This window comes from Phaenicophaeus curvirostris, chromosome 17, assembly GCF_032191515.1.
Source record: "Phaenicophaeus curvirostris isolate KB17595 chromosome 17, BPBGC_Pcur_1.0, whole genome shotgun sequence".
NCBI classification, from domain to species: domain Eukaryota; kingdom Metazoa; phylum Chordata; class Aves; order Cuculiformes; family Cuculidae; genus Phaenicophaeus; species Phaenicophaeus curvirostris.
The window spans coordinates 7,818,684-7,834,707 of record NC_091408.1 but is presented as its reverse complement, the minus strand read 5'-3'; the positions used below and the strand labels follow the sequence as shown (position 1 = coordinate 7,834,707).

The following is a 16,024-nucleotide window of genomic DNA, read 5'->3' as shown; positions in this document are numbered from 1 at the left end:
TATGGATTGCATACATCCAGCTAATATTTAGCTTTAAGTAGCTAGCCTGTTCAGGACCCGTAAAGGAGAAACCTGTAAATAAATTGCCATGGTAACACATAATGATATATACAACTTCTCTCCAATGAGGCTGAACGGTTTTGATTTTAAGTCTGCTGACAGTATTCCAAACACTAATCTAAGTCTTATTCTATCTATACAACATCTCAGATGTGCCATATATCCTAAAATTGGAGTCTCATCCACACACCACTTGCTGGCCTGGTAGAACACTCTACCTGCTAGCACCCAGCTTCCCTGACAAACAGCGCTGGGTCACAGCACTGGAATCAGTAGTGGCAGGTGGGAGAGTTTCCAGAGAAAAAGCTGAGGCTGATGCTGTGAGTATAAAAGTTTCATTTAATAATAAAATATTCTGGGAGGGAGCAGAGTTTTGAAAAGTAATTGTTCGGTGTTTGACATACTGAGGTTTAAGCGAAGGTAAGTTATTACTTCGGCCTTATGGTGTACGATCTGAGTACCACGAGCTAGTTTGTTGTGAGACGGATGCTTTGTATTACAATATCCTTCCTTAGACCTGGTAAGAGAATCGCAAAATTATGTCTCTGTAATTCCAGCAAATAGAAAAGGAAGAAGGAGCAGTTAGGACATGGTCTAAATCCAGTTTCATAATGTACCACGTGGAATGAGCAAACTTCAAAAGAAAGAAAGAGGCAAAAAAGCTCCCTCCTCTCCCATTTTTATGGAGTTGGGTTCTTTAAGTTTCTTGGCGGGGAGGTGCGTTTGTGTGTGTGTTTAGTTTAAGTCTTATTTCTGATAAGAGGTTAAATGGCATAGTTTTGGTTTTAGATAGCCTTTTTCATCACTGTTGCACTGATAACTCCCTGTTTTCTGATAAAGGGAGGTTTGACTCCATGGCACTGCATATTAGAATGTTGGCTTTGGAAGTAGGGAATATCCAAGTAGCAGGAAATCCTCTGTTCTTGTGATAGCATTCCTTTTGTCTCTGAGAAAAATACATGCTCCCACCAACATTTGGAGATATTTTTTTTTTAATCCTTCCCCTGGGAAAATGTCACTGCTCCATTGCAGGAGATTGGGGGAAGTGGAGAGGATAGGGACAACGATAGTCTGAGTTTAAGTTAATTCTGATTGGTTTGCTTGACTGATTCAGGTAGACAAAAGTTACTAATTCTTTTTTAGGTGGTATGCCTGCAACTTTTAGCTTTCCGAGATAAAGAAATGTCTGTCTGAAATGATGGCCTTACATTGTTAAAATACTAATAGAGAAAGATTAGGTCAACAACAAAACGAAATCTCTTCCACTTGCAGAAATTGCTTGGAAACTCCCTGCTGAAGCTGGAGGGTGAAGACCGTTTGGATATAAATTGCACAATGCCCTTCAGTGACCAGGTAATGATAATGTTGGGTTGGGCCTTTCTGGGTGTAGGATATTTCATTCATAAAAATAGTGTCTTTACCACAATATGTGTAATTATACACTTGTTTGTTGGCTTGTTTTTTGTCTTCACTGATAAATAGTATCATCCAATTTTTTGCTCTTGGAGCATCCCTTGTTCTCCTCATGCAGTGCTGTTTTTGTTGTCCTGCTGTCCCTGCAGGTAGTACTGGTGGGTGCAGAAGAAGGTCTCTATGCCCTGAATGTACTGAAGAATTCCTTAACGCACATCCCAGGAATGGGTGCTGTCTTCCAAATTCACCTCATCAAGGATCTGGAGAAGCTACTCATGATAGCAGGTAGAGGGCTTTATCATAGAATCATAGAATCACCAGGTTGGAAAAGACCCACCGGATCATCGAGCCCAACCATTCCCACCAATCTCTAAACCATGTCCCTCAGCACCTCGTCCACCCGCACCTTAAACACCTCCAGGGAAGACGAGTCAACCACCTCCCTGGGCAGACCGTTCCTTTGCCTAATGACCCTTTCAGTGAAGAATTTTTTCCTTATGTCAAGCCTGAACCTCCCCTGGTGGAGCTTGAGGCCATTCCCTCGTGTCCTGTCCCCTGTCACTTGGGAGAAGAGCCCAGCTCCCTCCTCTCCACAACCTCCCTTCAGGTAGTTGTAGAGAGCAATGAGGTCTCCCCTCAGCCTCCTCTTCTCCAGGCTAAACACCCCCAGCTCTCTCAGCCGCTCCTCATAAGACCTGTTCTCCAGCCCCTTCACCAGCTTCGTTGCTCTTCTCTGGACTCGCTCCAGAGCCTTAACATCCTTCTTGTGGCGAGGGGCCCAGGACTGAACACAGTACTCAAGGTGCGGTGTCAACAGTGCCAAGTACAGAGGGAGAATAACCTCCCTGGACCTGCTGGTCACGCCGTTTCTGATCCAAGCCAAGATGCCATTGGCCTTCTTGGCCACCTGGGCCACTGCTGGCTCATATTCAGTTGGTTGTCAACCAACACCCCCAGGTCCCTCTCCTCCAGGCAGTTTCCAGCCAGGCTTCTCCCAGTCTGTAGCTGCACAGGGTTGTTGTGCCCCAAGTGCAGGACCCGGCATTTGGCCTTGTTAAACCTCCTGCCATTGGTCTCTTCCCAGCAGTCCAGCCTGTTTATGTTACCATATGTCCCGCAGGAAATACGTGGCAGTTCTTTGTCCTGCTAGGGGTGCTGCAGTGCCAAAGGGCCAGGTTCTCCTCTAGGCTCATTAGACACTTCTTTTTTTGTCAGTATATTGTCAGGAATCAGTTACTGCAGTTACACAGCATTTTATGAGGTTTTCTTATAGATGAATATGTGATGAAAGCCCAGATAAACCTTCACATGAAAGTGACTTCTCAGTTTCCAAAGCTGAGAGAGGGAAGAACCAGAGATAAAACACTTCCAGCTTAGGATATAGTCATTAAGTTCAATTTAAGAAGTGTTGAGCTGATCAGTGACCCTAGCTCTTGCTATGCGTTACCTAACCTCTCTTGCTATTGTATTTACCTATCTGAGAGCCGTGATGTGATCACTGTGGCCTAGGGGCAGCAACAACTCTCAACCTGTGTTGCTCTAAACACTAATCTGTTTTACCAAATTGAGACTTCTTCTCTGGTTTACGATTCCCTTACGAAAGGATCACCAGCTTTAATCTCTCCATCTGTGTTTTTTTCAGAGATAATCCTTCCTACACAGATGTAGGCATGCTGAACGTTACGACATATCTTCGTCTGAAAGCCCAAATTATCAAGTGTCTCTATGATATTTGTAGGGAGTGAAAAACAAATTCTCTCCTGAGAAAACAGTTTCTCTGTTCTGCATTTTTCCCCTTGTAAAGATCTAAGCTAAGCTGTCTATGCCATAAGGTTCCAGGGAGATATACTTCCAGTACATAAAGGGGGCTGCAAGAAAGCTGGAGAGGGGCTCTTTATTGGAAAGTGCTGGGATAGGACGAGGGGGAATGGTTTTAAGCTGAAAGAGGGGAAATTGAGAGTAGATATTGGGAAGAATTTTTCTTCCTGTGAGGGTGGGGAGGCCCTGGACCAGGTTGTCCAGAGAAGTCGTGGCTGCCCCATCCCTGGAAGTTTTCAAGGCCAGGTTGGATGGGCCTTTGAGTAACCTGATCCAGTGAGGTGTCCCTTCCCATGGCAGGGGGGTGGAACTGGATGACCTTTAAGGTCCCTTCCAACCCAGACCTTTCTGTGATTCTAGGCTTTTTTCGTTTCAGGATGGTAGAGAAAAAAAAGCAATTGGAAAAAGAATATCTGACACAAGATTAGGAAAAGGCTGTGTGACCATATCGCTCAACTTCTGAGAGAAGCTGGGCTTGGTCTATACCACAGTTTGTTAGGACATTTCTTGGAACTCCATTGCCAGTTCTGTTGGCATAGAGGCTAAAGCACCTTGAACTTTAAGACGTTCCGATGGGTAAAATTAAAACTTCCTGGCTCTTTTGAATGGTGTCCTAATGAGGCCACTGGTATTGATTACTGCTAGACCTTAGCAACACTAATAACCCACAGATAGAATGGTTGTTCTCAGAGTGGATTTACTGCCTATTATGTGGTTCAGTTTTTTGCAAATTTTCCCTTTCACTTTTAATAGGAATAATATGGAATGAATTCCATGTGGTACCTTGTGACTGTTACCACAGCAACAGCCTGTGATGATAAGCTGCTGCTTAGGTAACTGAGCAGACTTTTGTGGAGAATAGGGAGTTTTCCCTTGATGAATTGTAACCGTTTTTGTTTCCAGGAGAGGAGAGGGCTTTGTGTCTTGTTGATGTAAAGAAAGTGAAGCAGTCTCTAGCCCAGTCTCACCTCCCTGCCCAGCCGGATGTCTCACCAAATGTCTTTGAGGCTGTCAAAGGATGTCACCTCTTTGCTGCTGGCAAGGTAGGATACAGCTCCCTCGTGCTCCCACACCACCCGTTAGACTGCACTGAGTTTAATATTAATGAAATCAGCGTATCAGCATCCTTATTTCACTGGTAACATATTCAAGGTCAGCTTTCTTGTTTTAAATATTTTTCCTTAAATAAGAAGAGTACAGGGGCTGAAGAGAAACTGAGCTGGAGACGGTATGGAGGATTGGCTATGGATAAATTCAGTTAGGATGATGTGATGGTGTAGCCTGAAGTGCTACGTAACAAGAAACAAGGCACAGCATAGTGTAACAACCTCCTCACAGTCGACTTCAATTCTGAGATTTTTAATTAGTGAATTCCATCCACTGTTTGTCCTTGGATGTCACATAACATTTTCCAGGCTAGCAAATTTAGTTATGTGTTTGTGTCACTTGATAACACTTGATATTTAGATGGATTCCTAGTTTTAGTACGGAACAGTTAGCCACACAAAAAATTCTCACTAACAATTACTTCTACAGTATACTGTGATAACAAAACTGAACATCATTCATATCAAAGTTATGTCTAAGATAACAGTTTGGGGAGTTAAAATTTAGATCTAACCCTATTTGAATTTCTTATCTCTTTTAATGAAATACTTTTCTGTGGAAAACCTTTGATTTTTTTTTTTTTTTTATTAAGGTCTTTCAAGTGTGAAAGAAATGATAAAAGTGGTTCAAATTCACATTCTCTTTTAGAAATGTGAAGAGGCTTTTAATTATTTCACTAATTCACAATAACTACCCTATTAGAAATGTACTTTCTTATCTCTGCAGAGTTCTTTTTGTGGCCAGAGGCACTCAGATCCATTTCACACGCTCGGCATTAGAATTTACTCTGTATTACTATCCTGAACTATGCTTGTGATCTTCCTTACAGGTTGAGAACGGTCTTTGTATCTGTGCAGCCATGCCTAATAAAGTGGTTGTTCTGCGATACAACGAGAGCTTGAGCAAGTTCTGTATCAGAAAGGTAAGCTTTGCGATTCCCTTCAGTAGCCAAGGGAATTCATGTATTACACTAAGACTTTGCTTTGGAGCAAACATCTTGAACCTTTTGCTTGCATAGGAAAATTTATTTGCCAGATAAAATGATAGCAAATTGCAGCATGCACTGACTAAAATTGGAGTAGGCAGCAATTTCCTTGAATAAGAGTCGGCGTATTTGCAGAGATAAAGCACCAAACTGAGCGACTCAGCTTTAACCATACCCTCACTTATTTACCTCAAAAAAAGCTTTCTTCTCAATTGTCCAGCAGTGTTCCCTCACCTCTGTTGTCTCTGGAGAAATCCATAACAAATGACTTCTCCCTTCTTTGCAATTAAGGCAGCAAGGAGTATCTGAATTATTTTTACTGTACAGGTGAAAATCAAGGAGTATTTGGTGTTATTCCACACTGGAGAGGCAGCTGTTTCCCACACTTACTCTGATAGTCCTTTAGTATTTTCTCCTGGCCAGCAAACAGGCTGTGGATGTGGATCTCTTGTGGCTGTGTGGACCCTTCCTCTTCATGTGACCCTATCTCCCTGCAATTCCGTGCTGTGCGGCACTGGTTCACATCGCTTCTACCTGCCGTGCGTGGCACTACTGCGACTCCTCCAGTCCATGATGGTCCAAGCATCAGGCCCAGTACTCCTCTTAGAGACAAAAACTGTCATGAATAAATTTTCTATGCTTGTACACGTCAAGAAAAAAAACCCCAAATAATAGGGATCTCTCTACAGAACAGAGAGTTTAAACACTGCCTGCTTTAAAAGGGGCTGGTGCCCAGAAACTTCTCTCCAGTGCACAAATTTGGGGATGTTCAGGTCTAGCTACCTATCCCTGTGAGCACTGGCTCAATTTACAGCTTTTATTCCCCATGAGCGCCTTGCTTACCCTGCTGTAAGGCAGCAGAGTTGGCACAGCGATTCAGCTGCTGACCCCCTTCAAAGTGCAGACATGTTTGGTGGAGAAAATCTGGGCACAAACAATGTGGATGCCAGCAAACCTGGAACATCTACGAGCACTGCAGCTGATGCCCACTCTTGCTGACAATGGAGCGGCAGCCAGCAGGAAACACTGGAGATGTTCACTAACATCCTCTGCTAGTGCTGCCATTCACCTCCGTAGCGCTAAATGCCTAGACAGGGGCTTACATGCAAAACATGCAAAGGCTATTTTAGAAGGCAGGTTTTCCTTATCCTCACTAATCCAGGCAACTGCATTTAGTTCCTAACAAGATGGCAGCAAGCCCAGAATATGCTCTTCTGTTCCGCCAGCTAAATTTCTGGATAAACTAGAAATTATGCAAGGAATCTTGTCCTCAGAAGATCTGGGGATCTGTATGTTGTGTCAGCCTAGCCTGCAGAGCTGTGCTGGCTGTTCAGACACAATGCACATCTTGGTGGACAACATATCTGGGTTCTGTTGTACAAAGAAGGAGGAAAGATTGTGGATATTTGTCTTCCTTTTGCTTAAGGAGCCATTGAGCTAACATCCTAAGGGTTAACAGCAGAGATGCTTTGCTTTTGAGAGCCAGTTAGTGATTTTGAGGTTGCTGTCCCTCCCTTTTAGACAGGTATTGCCAAGAAAGGTTGGAACAGATGATCCATGAGGTCCCTTCCAACCTGGTATTTTACGATTCCGATAAATATGGTAATATATAATCTTCCAGAATAAGAAACAAACTAGAGCCTATTATGGGGAACTAATATTGGTCCATATTTTCCTCTTGTGTTCCAGGAGATCGAAACCTCTGAGCCTTGCAGCTGCATCCATTTGACCTCTTACAGCATCATCATTGGAACCAACAAGTTCTATGAAATAGAGATGAAGCAGTATACGCTGGAGGGTAGGAGATGTTTCCTAGGAAATGCCCCAAGTGGCTCCACAGATTGTTCCAGTGGGGCTTTTCTAAAGCAGTTCAGAAAAACGTTGATGCTGATCAAGCTCTTTCTCCGTTATTTTTGCAGAGTTTCTGGATAAAAATGACCACACTTTGGCTTCTGCTGTGTTCGCTGCTTCCACAAACAGTTTCCCAGTCAGTATCATCCAGGTGAACCCTGCGGGGCAGAGGGAGGAGTATCTGCTGTGTTTCCATGGTAAGAGTTGAGTTTGAGTGCTTGTGCGTCGTCGTGCTGTGTCTGCTTTCTGGTCTGTTACAAGCCAGAGGGACGCATGTACGGTTCTAAAGGGAAGCTGAACAGAGTTGACTTTGCTGTACTTGGTAACGAGTATTTGTTGAACTGTGACTCTAAAAGCCCTGGCAGGTGGATTAAACAGCAAGATGCACAGGGCATCAGCACTAAAATAGCACTCACTGAGGTGCTTTTGGCCAGCTTGCTTCTGGCTTAAAAGTTCTTCATGCCTGTGGATCTGTTGCCACGGATAAGCTTCTGTGCCTAAAGGGCATTTGATTATCCCAAAAAAATGTTAAGCAGTTTTCAAGCTTTGACATTCTTGTCTGATTTCCACACAGACATGTGAGACTAAAAAAGGGTGCTATTTTTTCATGTAGCTGCTTTTGTTGACCCTCTAGGATAGTGTCACAGATATGCACAGGAAGCCTTTAAAAGCCCACTAGCAGTAATTCTGGGTGAGTTACGGCAGGAGTCTCAAAGTTTTTTCTGTAGTTTAAATAATAACCTTGCCATAACTGGTACAGAGACCTAGAACTGCTCTTGGTACTGGAAGTATTCCTCCATCTAGCCAATTCCATGTCAATTAGTGCAGTGCTCAACACTCCAGGATTTGCAGGATAGTGAGCACCTCGTCCCTGTTAGGAAGCTCAGGGTCAATTACCTTTCTCCCTTCAAAAATGAATGAAAACAATCCAGGTGTGTGCTCATGACATGACATTTCTTTTCTTGGCAGAGTTCGGCGTCTTTGTGGATTCCTATGGAAGACGCAGTAGAACAGATGACCTGAAATGGAATCGCTTGCCCTTAGCTTTTGGTAGGTGTTGAGGGATATTCACTTGGATTATGGAAATTATTGAAACTGGGAAGTATCTTTGTGGGACAGTTTTTCTTCACTCAGCACTTCCATTTCCTCTTCTCTCTCTCAATTCTCCCAGAAACTATGGAGATTTTCCCATGATTTAAGATCAGTGTAAATCCAAATTACAAACCTTCTGAAATATTTGAGGAAAAGTAACCCAAAGTCATATTTCCTTAATGCTCCTGCTCTGAGAGCAATTCAACCAGCCAGTGCAATTTTCAATGATGCTTGGAATTTCTGAAATAGTCAGGAATAGAGAATGTCCGTGGAGGTCCTTCCAACCTTTGGCACTACCTAATGGGATTGCAGACAGTCAAGAGTCTGGTTTTAATGCTTGTTTCATCATACTTCGATCAGTAAAATTCTTGAGTCACAGATTGTTTCAAAACAACTCTTTAGGCTTGCATCTCCCCATTTAGTAATTGCCTGTCTTATTGCAGAAAATCCATTCCCTTACTTTTCCCGAGGGGCTCTGCAGCTCTGTTGCTCTCACTGATGCTTTTCATAAGTTAACAAGAGAATTTTATTTTGTGTTTTTCCTTCCTCAGCCTATCGGGAGCCCTATCTGTTTGTGACCCACTTCAATTCCCTTGAAGTGATTGAGATTCAGGCGCGAGCTTCTCTAGGGTAAGCTGTTCTCTTTTTATCACTCTGAACAACATGCGCTACAAGAACATGCGTGTTTCCCAGGAAGAGGTACCGTGTTGTCATTGTAAAGACTTTCTCCTGCAATTTTCCCCAGAACTCCTGCACGAGCCCACTTGGAGATACCTAATCCACGGTATCTAGGGCCTGCAATTTCTTCTGGAGCGATCTACTTGGCCTCCTCCTACCAAGACAAATTAAGGGTGATTTGCTGTAAGGGCAATCTAGTGAAAGAGACCAACAATGAGCAGCACCACAGAGGTTCCTCTGCTACGCGCAGGTATGATGGAGTCTGTGTGTTACGGTCTTTGAGCCACCTCGTCTGCAAACTTTGCTCCAGATGGCTTCTCCCCAGATTTGTGGGATGCCCCTGTTCCATTCTTAGACAGAGCCTGGCATGAGCCAGTTATTGTGATGCTGCAATGAGCAAGGAGTGCAGTCACTGATGTCTTAAAATCCAGAAGACAAAGATAACCTCTGTAGGAAGATGTGGGTCATCTCCTCCTGAAATGCTTTGTGATTTTTAGCTGGTTTACTCTTATGTTAATGTAGCTGTGACTTCAAAGCTTGGTGAGCTTAGGTGCTATTGATATGACACTAAACATGGAGTGTAACAATCTCTGAAGCAAGAACCCCTTCCTCTCCCATAACAAGTTTGCCTTAGGGAGACAGCGTTGGGAAGCTGTGCTGTGATCTTGTGTTCAGCAGAACAGTGATACTTAAGACAAGTGAATAAATTCTGGGGTTGATTGTGCCACTGTGCATTAGAAACTGAGAAATTGAGGCTTGTAGCTCGTCCTAACCTGGCCTGAACGTCCTGAAGCTGCTGAACATTTTGTATGTGAAAAGACAGATCACATTTGAGTGGTTTTATACGGAGAAGTATCTTGCTTAAATATATGGAAATATGTACTTTTTATGGCTTATTACATAGCCATGACGCGCATTAGCAATTCATTAAGGCACTTTACTAGTGTTGGTAGCTGAGCATTCATTAGATTAGCAAAGTATCTTTGCACTCTTTGTCTCAGCTCTGGGAGATCTGATGCTTTTTCACCTCAGCACTCCTGGGTGTTTAGGGAAAATGACATTTTTGCTAAAAGAAAATGTAACGTGAGGTTTTTGTCGCTCAGCTGTTCGCGTCCATTATTTTTGAATGACAGCAGCCCTAACAAGAGAGGTCCTCCCACATACAACGAGCACATAACCAAGCGGGTAGCGTCAAGCCCAGGACCACCGGAAGGTCCAAGCCACCCTCGAGAACCAAGCACACCACATCGGTACCGCGAGGGGAGGACAGAGCTGCGGAGGGACAAGTCACCTGGGCGACCGCTGGAGAGGGAGAAATCTCCAGGCCGGCTTCTGAGCACCCGCAGGGAAAGGTCCCCTGGAAGACTGTTTGATGAGAGTAGCCGAGGACGAATGCCTGTGAGTGGTGCCAGAACTCCTCTTGCTCAAGTCAATAAGGTAAGTCAGGAGCCTGGGGAGCTTTTCTGTGGCCTGCAAAAGGGCTGATGCTATTGTAAAGTACAAGAGCAAATCAAATCTCACCCCCCTCCCATTACAGCACATGCTGGCCCTGTGAACAAGTTCCCTTTGCTAGCTCAGTAACTGCAATAGCGGCTTCGCTCTGGACCAGGCTAAAGTCCTTTAGAGCTGAGAGCTGAAAGCAAAGGCATGTTTACCAATATAAATCAAGTTATTGAGAACTTGAAGCACTGACAGTAGTCAGGTGCTGAACTGCTGCAGGCAGCTAGGGACGTGTGAGAAAAGTATGTGTGACTTGTAACTGTCATTTTATTTCCCTGTCAGGTCTGGGACCAGTCTTCAGTGTAAGTCACAGCTAGAGAAAGTCACTCATCTTGACCTGCAGGAAAGAAAGGAAATACACTGAGTATATGCACTCCATACGTCTGCTGCCCAGTTACCAGAACAGCAATCCTGGGCCAAAGCTAGCTCCGCCTCCGGAGACGTGACGCTTTTGAAGATTGTTCGCATCTCAGTTAATTTCTCTGCACTTTCCTGCACTTCTGTTTTTGCACTTTGTACTACTGTTACTCTCTCAAGCAGTTCATGAACTTTTTGTATTCACTTTAGTCCCTAGCAGTCCATCAAGGAAGTTAAATGGGACTGAAGTCCCACCCCAGGTCTTTAGTGTGGTTAGCGCCCCTTACCAGATACCTGATCGTAGTTCCGAGACATGCTGGGAATTCCCAATGGCCTGGGAACAGAAGGGCCAAGGTGAGCGAGTCTTTAATAGAAGGTGTGATTGGATATTCTCTACAGAACACAGAAAAATTACTTCTGATTAGTCTGTTCACCTGCCACTTCTGAAAGTTATTTTGTTCTCACTAAAATTGCTCTAGAGCAGCTCTGAGGGGGAGGGAAAAACCCTGCTTTAAACGATCCCACCTGTCCGGCCCTGAGACAAAGTGCATTACCTACGAGCTACTGGGGTGTAAGACTTTATCCAGGTCTTCTGCATGACAGTTCACTGCATGCTGCTGCACCATCACTGGCTGCTCTCTCCTTTTAGGTTGCTTTGCTGAGTAGTGTATTGTACCTCACTTGTAAATTAACTGAAACCTTTAGATTACGCTGCAAAATAACCGTTAATTACTCTGGAAAATTGGCAATGAAGAGTTAACAAGCCTTATTCTATGGCAAGAATTAGTCACGCATGTGCTCTCCTCTCAGCGTTGAACATGGTCTGTTCAGCCACGACACTGTGGTCCTGAGAGAGAGGAGCAGCCCGGGGCTGGCTCTCCCCGTGACCTGTAACTTGTCGTACAATAAGAACCCGGTGTCAGGGCACAAGAGGATACTCACAGTGAATAGCTTTGGCGGTTAATGAACACACCTTCGCCTTCGCTTCTGCGTATCTGACCTCTAGCGCTTTATTGTTTTCTAATTCTCTTTTGCTGTGAACATGAAGCAGAGAGCAAACGATTTTCACAGCAGGTTTTGATCATTCAACCTGCGACAGCGACATTCTAAGTGAACAACCATGTTCTTTACAACTGGAAAGAGCAAAACTGCATCTAATCTTCCCTTAGCCCCACTCTTAAACTTCCGCCAGCCCCTTGCAAGCCTGTGCTAGCCTGTTCCACAACCCCTACAAATTCAAATGCCTTGTCAGTGTCCTTTAGCAAGTTTCATAAATATCGTATCCCGTTCTCTTGTCTGTTGGGTTACTGAGATCAGATGATTTGGCAGGAAACTTGCTGAAAGCTTTTGTCTCCTGGTCTGAATATTTTGAAAGGTCACCGAGATCAGTCTTTAAATCTTTGCATCTCATGGAAGATCTTTAAGACCTCAGAAATGGGCTTGTTGAGTCCTGAAAGTGTATTATCTTGTGTCTTGTTTGTGAAATGCTTCCTGCTATAGAAATAGCTCAAAGGACTGTATATATTTACAAGAAACTTTATATTCGTAACAAAAGGGAATTGAATTGGTTTCTACTTTTTTATTGTAAACTGTGTGTTTTTCAACACTAGCTTTTTGTTTTACGGTGGTTGTGGACAGCCATCTTCAGACACTGAGGGGCCTCAGCTTAGTCCTCCCACTCCCATGAAGAACTATTGTAACATTAAATTGCAATTGAAGCTTGTTAGCGTAAACGAGGTTTTAGGTCTCTCAAAGTACAGGATTTTTCTTCATTACCTTTTTATTATTGACAAGGGAGGGACCCCGAGGGACAGTTCAACGCTCCACCTGGAAAGTACTGAACTTTGTTGTTGAACAATAACCAAATAAAACAAATAACTATCTTGACTGGCATGGTGAAATGAAAGCTTCCTTCTCTCTAGAGTAACACTGAGCCACCCCCTGCCCCCCAGCCTTTGAAGCTGTGTAATCTATAGGCGTCAGAGCTTACCAAAGAGCCCACCCCGACCCCATTTAGCATTCAACTAGTCCTTACTCCCTGACCGAGTAGCGTAAGTGGCTTCACAAAACAAAGCATGTTGACGTGAACTCAGCCATGGGGATCAGTCCCAGAGTTTTACTCCAGCAGCAGTCGCTGCAGCCTCCTACAGCTAAATCCTGCCCTGGTGCACCCTGCTGGTGTGCCGGGTAGAGGGACCCACGTGTGAGTATCTGGGAAAACAATCTCGCCCTGGTAAACGACCCACACATCTTGAGCTGGAATAAAAAAAAAAACCATCTTAATTACCACGAGTGTGATCTACTGACAGGTTTGGGATTCATCCCAGCAGTGTACGGGTAGCAAAGCGGACTGAGACCGTTCCTCATCCCACCTTGCTGTAATATGCTGGTGCTTTAAGGCCTAATAGCTGCAACTTTAAACCCAACATTCCCACATCCAGTCAGATTGAGTACAACCTGCAGCGTTACTGTACATCTCAACTTACACCTGCTGGGAAAACTTGCTAGATCAGACTTAAATGTAAATACATCTATTTTTAACTGAACCAGTTTTTACAGGGTCTGAAGTATTCTTTCACAGGAAGAGGTTTTTAATATTCACACTGCTGCCTACAGTAACTTAATTTGTCCTCCTACTGTTCAGTGTTTTTGGGTTTGTGCACATAACCGCCCCCTTCCCCCAGCGAAGGGCTTGTCGGAGGGCGCGGGGGTGGGTTACTAATCGCGCCTCTTACATTTTGGTCTACGTGACATTCTTCATGAAAATGCTCTACATAAAAACCAAGCTGCTTGATTATCTATTGTGCCTACTCTGATGTATATGATGAAATGCTAACCTGTTAAATGTTCCTTTATTTTACTGTGCACAGAAAATACTGATTTAAAGCTCATTGTTGCAGTCCTATGATGCATGATCAGAATTGTAACAAAACTAAAATAATCCAGAAACTGGTGGAGTAAAAAAAATTTATTTATTGAGCCTTTTGAGTCTCAAGAACCCTGCACAAATCAGCTGGACCACCCCTCACTGTGCTGAAATCTAGGGGGTCAGGGAGCTCTTTTCTTTCTGCCGTAGACACTCGGTTTACTTGAGGGTTCCCAGGCTGACTGTAACAAGAGCCTGCATCTACCTTAAAACTGCTCTCCTAGCAACAGCCAAGAATAAACATCACAGCACAGACTGTGGGATGTGGGTGGGGAATGTAAGTGAGCTAATAAATCCAACTCTTGATCCAGCTTTTGCCTTTGGAGGGATTTGATTCATCCCCTTACAATAAGGGATCACACTGCAATAAATCTAATTCATTCACCTGGCAAGCAGCAAAAACCTAGGAAAACAAACAGAAACCTCCCCCACCCCAACCCCCACAGAAACAACCAAACCCACCTGCTTTCCTTCTCCTCCTCAGCTCTCCTGCAAATGTTCCTGCTGGTGGGAAGGGGGAGTGGGGGCCGTGACTTACCTGGAGGATGTAGATCTGGGGAGATGGAGATGCTGGTTGAAGCCACGGATTCCAGAGAACACCCCGCTGTGTTGCTTCTTCAGCCCTGCCAGGCCCTGAGGCAGCTGTGCTCCCGCACCCCAACAGAGGAGGGTGGAGATGATCCCAGGGTAACAACTGGCCAGGCCGCAGGTGGTGACCTGGGCCGCTTGCTGGTCACAAAGCCTGGGCCCTCACCCCAGTTTCTGGGGCAAACAAAGCTTTTTGGGGCTGCAAAAGCTACCGGTGCACTGCTCTTCACCGTATGAGACACAGCTATAGGCTGTAAATTAGGAAAAATAAAAGTGTTCTATAAAATATTTGGTTCTGTCCTGTGGTTCCACCTCTCCTGGACTGAGCCATGCATGTTGTTGGGAAGAAGTCCACATGGCTTTAGCAAGAACTTGAGACAGGCCAGAACTACAGTTTAGTCAAGTCTTGTCTACTTTCACCTTCCTTTCTGTTCCTCATCCCTAAAAGTTTCCCCTTCTTTAGTCTTTGATTTGTGAAAAACCTGTTTTGCAACTGGAAAAAAATTAACAACCCAAACTTATTAAGCTACGGCTCAGCTCCTCTTTTCTTTTACCAAAAGAATTAATTCTAGGTCATTGAAATAAGAAATCTGGTGTATCATTTCCCTGATGGCACTAAAAGCATCTAAGAGGACTCGCTGCATGACCTCTGGATGCCATCTTGCTCTCACAGCTCCTTTACTTCAAATTCAGCTGAAAATTCCTTTCCTTGCCAATGCTTATCCTGCCAGCCTCTGCCCCAGTTCACCTCTAGCTCCGAGCTGGTACTGACCTACCACGCTGCTGCTGTGCAGGACCTCAGGAACCAGCTCACCTCTGCTGCTGCTGCTGTGATACAAGGAGAAGCCATTATTTAACATCACTAATATTCGTTAAGCATTATCTAATTACTTAACTTCATTATTTAATATTATTTAAGCATCAGGTTTCTCTGTGGCAGGAGACTGACAAAGAACCGCTGCGGTCACACATTTACCCACCAGCACGTACCTGGACATTTAAACTCTTAGGTGTTTTGGCTAAGTTTACGTTCCAGCAAGGCAACCTGGATACATCAGGTAACTGGAGCTGCTCCCACCGGCTCTCCCTCTGCTCTTGCTACAACTTTGTTCACTGCCCCAACACAAGCAGCTCAAGCTGAAAGGCACCGACACCTCCTCCACCCTTTCAAAGCACAGGGGCCTCCCTGCAGTCCACACTGACCACACATCCCAGAGCCTCTTCCCTGACCTCCTCACGAGTCAGTATCCCTGGTGCTAATTAATACATCACGATTCAGTATCCCTGGTACTAATAAACAGAGCAGAGGGTGCAGGCCTTCCCCCTGCCTGCCCCAATCCAACACCACACACCGTCCCAGAGAAAGGCTTGGGAACAAAGGGCTGCTGGAAGAGGGACTGGCCAGGACAAGGAGAGGCCAGTACCAAGTTCTTTAGCCCTAGGGAACAGATCACTGCAAACCTTACACCACAAACACAGCCCAACACAGCCCTTCACTGATTAACTCCAAGTGGACAATGTTTCAAGCTGCATCTACAAATGAAAAGCTTGCAGAAACCTGCCCTCAGGCAGTCACAAGTTACAAAAAAAACACCTCAAGGAAGCTGAGTTAACCAGAAAGGGGGGGAGGAATAACAAAGCAAGTCATC

The 16,024-nt window shown here is 44.5% G+C and overlaps 1 protein-coding gene across 8 annotated transcripts in view; it reads left to right on the top strand.

Moving 5' to 3' along the window:
- Positions 1 to 11,851, top strand: part of CIT (citron rho-interacting serine/threonine kinase) — a 70,201-nt gene extending 58,350 nt beyond the window's left edge. For 4 of the 8 annotated variants that reach the window (XM_069871269.1, XM_069871264.1, XM_069871267.1 and 1 more), the window contains 12 exons: positions 211 to 380; positions 1,333 to 1,413; positions 1,623 to 1,758; positions 4,195 to 4,334; positions 5,228 to 5,320; positions 7,073 to 7,181; positions 7,303 to 7,431; positions 8,204 to 8,284; positions 8,878 to 8,956; positions 9,072 to 9,254; positions 10,108 to 10,441; positions 10,787 to 11,851. In XM_069871269.1, coding sequence (XP_069727370.1) covers positions 211 to 380; positions 1,333 to 1,413; positions 1,623 to 1,758; positions 4,195 to 4,334; positions 5,228 to 5,320; positions 7,073 to 7,181; positions 7,303 to 7,431; positions 8,204 to 8,284; positions 8,878 to 8,956; positions 9,072 to 9,254; positions 10,108 to 10,441; positions 10,787 to 10,810 — 1,559 coding nt within the window. In that variant the 3' untranslated portion in view covers positions 10,811 to 11,851. The remainder of the gene's footprint in view (positions 1 to 210; positions 381 to 1,332; positions 1,414 to 1,622; positions 1,759 to 4,194; positions 4,335 to 5,227; positions 5,321 to 7,072; positions 7,182 to 7,302; positions 7,432 to 8,203; positions 8,285 to 8,877; positions 8,957 to 9,071; positions 9,255 to 10,107; positions 10,442 to 10,786) is intronic. The other 4 variants (XM_069871268.1, XM_069871266.1, XM_069871265.1 and 1 more) reach the window with 2 other exon arrangements.
- The last annotated feature ends 4,173 nt before the right edge of the window (positions 11,852 to 16,024 follow it).